The sequence below is a fragment of the Corylus avellana genome, chromosome ca11, assembly GCF_901000735.1.
Source record: "Corylus avellana chromosome ca11, CavTom2PMs-1.0".
In the NCBI taxonomy this organism is placed as follows: domain Eukaryota; kingdom Viridiplantae; phylum Streptophyta; class Magnoliopsida; order Fagales; family Betulaceae; genus Corylus; species Corylus avellana.
Genome location: NC_081551.1, coordinates 11,465,531 through 11,472,093, shown reverse-complemented (window position 1 = coordinate 11,472,093; position 6,563 = coordinate 11,465,531). Strand labels below are relative to the sequence as shown.

The 6,563-nt window shown below is 45.4% G+C and overlaps 1 protein-coding gene across 2 annotated transcripts in view; it reads left to right on the top strand.

The window, feature by feature from the left end:
* Positions 1-318: 318 nt before the first annotated feature.
* The window catches only part of LOC132165455 (DNA topoisomerase 3-alpha), a 106,241-nt gene continuing 99,996 nt past the window's right edge, over positions 319-6,563 (top strand). For both annotated transcript variants that reach the window (XM_059576034.1, XM_059576033.1), the window contains exon 1: positions 319-753. In XM_059576034.1, the coding sequence (XP_059432017.1) occupies positions 460-753 (294 nt within the window). In that variant the 5' untranslated portion in view covers positions 319-459. The remainder of the gene's footprint in view (positions 754-6,563) is intronic.

Genomic DNA, 6,563 nt, shown 5'->3' with positions numbered 1-6,563 from the left:
TTCACGGAGCAACTTCTTTCAAATTCGCAGAAACTCAAGCGGTAAAAGTTGAACTTTAAAAAGTGAGAAAGTGATTTCAAATCGCGCATTTATGATATATTTATCCTAAAATAAATAGAATTATTATATTTAAAATATTTTTAAAATCGAATATTGTCTAGATAAAAAACTGAATTATAAAAGCCAAAATCAGAAAGAATACATTTTCCAATAAAATTTAAAATTAAAATAGGAAATACCCTTCGATTTCGATATTAATTACCACAACAATTCGATATATATATATATTGTTTTTTCCTGAGCAATTCGAAAATCCTTATTTGGGCATAGAAACGGCGGGAAAATCTACGCTCAAAACCTCCATCTGCCCCAGTTCAGCCCCCAACCCTTCCAATTCCATTCCTCTCATTGCTCCTCCAAAGCCCTAATCCACCAATCAGCCTTCCGCCGAGGCTTAGAATGGTAGGCGGGCGCACCATCAACGTACTGAACGTGGCGGAGAAGCCGTCGGTGGCCAAGGCGGTGGCCAGCATTCTCTCCAGGAATCAGGGCCTGAGAACCAGGGACGGCCGCTCGCGCTACAACAAGATTTTCGAGTTCAATTACTCGATCAACGGACAGCCCTGCCACATGCTCGTCACCTCCGTCACCGGCCACCTCATGGAGCTCGAGTTCGAAGACCGCTTCCGCAAGTGGCACTCCTGCGACCCCGCCGATCTCTACCACGTTCCCGTCCGCAAATTCGTCCCAGAGGTCTCTTTCTCTCTCTCTCTCTCTCTCTCTCTCTCTCTCTCTCTCTCTCTCACTCTCCCTGTGTGTGTGTATATATATATATACATGCTTATGTGTGGTTGCGATGGAAATTAGATGTTTGAATAAATGTTAATTGGACCTTGTGGGAACAGTTGCTTGTGGTTGTTTAGAAAGTTTTCTCGATTTGTGATTGTAAAGAGGCGGGCGTAGTAGAGTATATTTGATCGATTTTGGTTTAATGTGGTGAAAGAGAAACAAAGTATGGACTATACATGGTTTCAAGATGCGGGGTCTTTCTTGGAATCTCATAACAATTGGTTTAAGTCCGTAGTTAGATGAATCTTTTGGTTGAACAGAGAAATGTGTCTCCCACGTCACCACGCAATGTTGATATTACAAGTTGCTGGGTAAGATTGCCATGATGCACATTGGGGCAGGTACGGACGTGGGCACAGTTGGTGGAGATCCCATCTAGTCGGAATAAAGGAATGGCAGGGGGGGGCTGTTCGCAGGAGTTTTGTCGGGGGGAGGCAAGCAGTATGAGTCCACAGATTCTTGATGGAAAGAAAGGAGTGGAATGTATGCCGGCAATGGAGCCCATTGGGCCTGGTTCTGGTATGGAAGAGGAAAGTATCTCAGAAACAGTTGGGTTGGAGGATTTAGGGCCAGGGATGATTTCTTCCAGCTGGGTAGTTAATAATTGTCTTAAATTTTGCCCTAAAATTGGTATAACTGATGAAGGGAAGAAAGGGGAGTTGGAGTTTTTGTTCAACTCTATTGAAGCTTCTAGAATGCAGGGTGATTCTGATTTGGGAGGCATCTCTGCCTATGTTCCAGCCCCAACAGGATTTAAGGAGCTCAAGGATTGTGAGAGGGGCGCATTGGTAGATCATGAAGCTTAACATCGTAGCATGGAATGTGAGAGGGTTGAATGACCTCAAAAAAAGGTTGCGTATTAGGGGTCTATTGAAAGAGTGGAATGTAGATATAGTGTGTTTGATTGAGACTAAGACGAAGGTTATTTCCCGAGAGCTGGTTTATAGTCTTTGGGGAGGTCAACATGTGGGGTGGAAGTTTAAAGGGTCTAATGATTTGTCGGGGGGGATGTTATTGATGTGGGATAGGAGGGTGGTGGAGTGTAAGGAGGAGTGTGTGGGGCATTTCTCCTTGGCATGCTCTTTTCAAAATGTGGAGGACAACTGGGAGTGGGCTTTTGGGGGGGTGTATGGTCCGAATGAGGATGGGGAGAGAAGGGTCCTTTGGGAAGAGTTGGCTGGTTTGATGAATGTGTGGGAGGTTCCTTGCTGTCTTGGAGGGGATTTTAATATCGTTCGGTTTCCTAGTGAGCGTTCCAGTGTTTCTTACTATTCCACTGGCATGATGGATTTCTCGGATTTCAACTCAGAGAACAACTTGGTGGACATGCCCATGATGGGGGGTCAATTTACGTGGTCTAATAATTGATGTAGGACATGTGTGTCCCCACCCCCAAGAATAAATAGTTTACTTTTAATCTTTTTCCTACTAGGAGTATATTTACTTTTCCTATTAGAATTATGTTTACTTTCCCTACTAGGATTATGTTTACTTTCCTACTAAGATTAGATTTACTTTCTCTACTAGAAGTAGGTTTACTTTTTCTCCAAGGATTTCTCTTCTATAAATAGGCTTGCCTATTATGTAAAACTCAATCAATTGAATTATTATAAAATCAGAGAATTCTCTCTCAAATACTTTGCGGAGTTTTATCCTTTTTTTAGCCTGCGGGCTTGTTTTTATCTTTTTGGGTAGAAGACGAAGACGCTTCTCCTTGCAGAATCAAAGACGCTGCTTTTTGATTAGTTACCTTAGTCTTCCGCTACGTCAGTTGGTATCAGAGCAGGCTTTATCCTGATCATGACCAATCAGCGCAACCGTGACGATTCCCTTAACGACGCTGCTCGTGACAGGGAGGCTCCTTGGAGAGCCAAATTCCAAGAGCTCCAGCAGATCCATCAAACGATGCAACAGGAGATACGACAAGAGATGCGCCAGATGCGGGAGATGATAGAGCGCATGCACATAGGTCCTAATCGTAATCACAGGGACAATGATGCCCATGATGACGATGGGATCCGAGTAAGGCCTATTCCTCATCAACCACTTGCACCCATAAACCGACCACCGGCCTATGACGATCCTAGTGACGATGAAGACTTCGCTGAAGGAGTATTCGGACGGGACATTGAGGTAGATCGAAGGGGAGAATTACGTAGAGGAGTCGGTCGTGGTGGCACAGGCTTCAGAGGTTATGAGCGCGGTAGAGCTGGCCATATGGGGAATGTCTATGACGGCGCTGGCTACCGGGATGCATATGGAGAGCAACCCAGACGTCAGGATCTTGGTAGGGAGGAATCCCACGAATACCGAATGAAGATTGATCTCCCATCATTCAACGGGCATCTTCAAATCGAAGATTTCTTAGATTGGGTGATGGAAGTAGAGAGGTTCTTTGATTATATGAGTATTCGCGAGGATCGCAAGGTGAAGTTAGTGGCATACAAGTTCAAGGGAGGAGCTTCTGCTTGGTGGGAAAAATTACAGATTTCCCGAGCCCGACAAGGGAAGGGACCTGTAACTTCATGGTTGAAGATGAAGCGGCTACTCAAAGCACGTTTTTTACCACCGGACTTTGAGCAACGGCTATTCCAACAATACCAAGAGTGTCGACAAGGAGGTCGGACCATCCAGGCGTATGTTGATGATTTCTATCGCCTATCTGCTCGGAATGATCTCATGGAAACAGAGGATCAACAAGTTGCAAGGTTTATTGGTGGACTGCGTGTGGCAATACAAGATAAGGTTTCTATGCATCCTGTCTTTACTTTGAATGAGGCAGTTAGTTTGGCAGCCCGAGCAGAGAAGCAACTGGAGAGGCCTAAAGCAACAACCTGGGAGCGAAACCCGAGCGATTCGACGAGACCAACGCAGGGACGGGGAAAACAACCTCTAGTCCCGACTGTCACACCAAGTCAACCAGTGACTTCCACGGGAAAAGGAGCCAGTAGCAGTTCAAGCACCTCGAGACAACCAGCCAACAATCCATACGCACGGCCCAATCTAGACAAATGTTTCAAATGCAACCAACCGGGACATAGGTCGCATCAATGTCCCCGGAGGCAGATGGTAAACTTGATCGAACCTGAGCCAGAGGGAGGGTCCGAGAATGGAGATATTGATACACCCGAGTATGAAGAAGAGGAGTTGGCTGACGCTGATGAGGGAATCCCACTTTCCCGATCCTTAGTAATTCAACGTTTACTCTTGACACCGAGGCAAGAGGATCAATCTCAAAGGCACAAGATTTTTCGTACTCGCTGCACAGTCAACCAAAGAGTATGTGATGTGATTATTGATAGTGGTAGCGGGGAGAACGTAGTGTCGAAGGAGATGGTTTCAAAGTTGGGTTTGAAAACTGAGAAGCACCCAACTCCATATAAGATCGGATGGATCAAGCGGGGAACCGAGACACTAGTAACCGAGAGATGTCGTTTCACATTTTCGATCGGTAAGCATTACTCGGATTCTATTTTGTGTGATGTTGTCGAGATGGATGCATGCCACTTAATCCTGGGAAGACCGTGGCAGTTTGACGTGAATGCCCAGCAGCAAGGAAGAGCCAATGTCTACACTATCTTTTGGGATGGTCGGAAGATAACATTTCGACCTTTACAAGAAGTCGAAAATTCTACTCAGTCCAAGGGAAAGCCGGTCCTCCTATCCACTGGATCAGAATTTATAGAAGAAGTTAAGGAGGCCCGAGACATCATAGCATTGGTGACCGAAGGGAACCCCGGGCTCCGTCTCACAAGACGTTCCCGAGATAATGCGACCGATGTTAGAAGAATTCCAAGACATCATGCCTAAAGAGATGCCCGAAGGACTGCCGCCCATGAGAGATATCCAGCACTATATTGACTTAGTGCCGGGAGCAAGTCTCCCGAACTTGCCACATTATCGAATGAGCCCAAAGGAGAATGCTATTTTGCAAGAGCAGGTAGAGGGGTTAATTCGGAAGGGACACTTGCGAGAGAGTATGAGTCCATGCGCAGTACCGGCCCTACTTGTACCGAAGAAAGATGGGAGTTGGCGAATGTGCGTGGATAGCCGGGCAATAAACAAGATCACGGTCAAGTATCGGTTTCCAATTCCCCGAATAGGTGACATGTTTGATATGCTATCTGGGGCTAAGATTTTTTCGAAGATTGACTTGAGGAGTGGATATCACCAAATCCGTATACGACCGGGAGATGAATGGAAAACTGCGTTCAAGACTAAAGAGGGGCTTTATGAGTGGATGGTGATGCCTTTCGGCCTTTCGAATGCACCAAGCACTTTCATGCGACTCATGAATCAGGTACTGAAACCTTTTATCGGAAAATTTGTCGTTGTCTATTTCGATGATATTCTTATCTATAGTCGCAACCCGGTGGATCACATGGATCACGTGAGGAAAGTGTTGGAGGTTCTCCGTGAAAATAAGTTGTTCATCAACTTAAAGAAGTGTAGTTTCATGATGGATCAGTTACTCTTCCTCGGATTTGTAGTCGGTGCCGATGGAATCCGAGTGGATGAAGAGAAGGTGAGAGCAATCCGAGAATGGCCCACACCCAAGTCAGTGGGAGAAGTAAGAAGTTTCCATGGGTTAGCAACTTTCTATAGAAGGTTCGTTCGGAATTTCAGCAGTATTGTAGCACCGATCACCGAGTGTATGAAGAAAGGAAAATTCAATTGGGGTGAAGAAGCTGAGCGAAGTTTCTCAATCATCAAAGAAAAGCTATGCACAGCACCTGTACTTGCCTTACCTGACTTTGACAAGCTGTTTGAAGTTGAATGTGATGCATCAATCGTCGGGATAGGAGCTGTGTTATCTCAAGAAGGGAAGCCCGTAGAATTTTTTAGTGAGAAGCTCGGAGAAGCAAGACAGAAGTGGTCAACATATGAGTTGGAGCTTTATGCTGTCTTGAGAGCCCTCAAGGTGTGGGAGCACTACCTGATCCAACGAGAGTTTGTCCTCTATACCGACCATCAAGCATTAAAGTTCATCAATAGTCAAAAGAATCTAAATCGGATGCATGCTCGGTGGGTTTCTTACATCCAACGGTTTACTTTTTCTCTTAAGCATAAGTCGGGAAAACTGAATCGTGTAGCTGACGCTTTAAGCCGCCGAGCTACCCTACTGATCACCATGAAAGCTGAAGTGACTGGACTCGAGTGCCTAAAGGAGTTATATAAGGAAGATGAAGATTTTGGTGAAACCTGGAAGCATTGCAAGGCAGGGCAACCAATTTCTGAAATACATATTCAGGAGGGGTATTTATTTCATGGGAATCGGCTGTGCATTCCGAGGAGTTCCTTACGGGAACAAATAATCCGGAATTACATGCTGGAGGTTTGGGTGGTCATCTAGGAAGAGACAAGACTATTGCTCTGGTAGAGGAGCGGTATTACTGGCCGCAACTGAAGAAAGAAGTAGGTAATTTTGTCCGACGATGCCAAACTTGTCAGGTCGCCAAGGGGCAAACCCAAAATACGGGATTATACATGCCTCTACCAATACCAGAAGCACCGTGGGAAGATGTATCCATGGATTTTGTATTGGGTCTACCGAGAACCCAACGAGGAGCAGATTCTATAATGGTAATTGTGGATAGATTTTCCAAAATGGCTCACTTTGTTGCTTGCAAGAAAACATCTGATGCGGTTCAAGTGGCCAATCTATTCTTCCGAGAGGTGGTTCGATTGCATGGAGTCCCAAAGTCTATCACTTC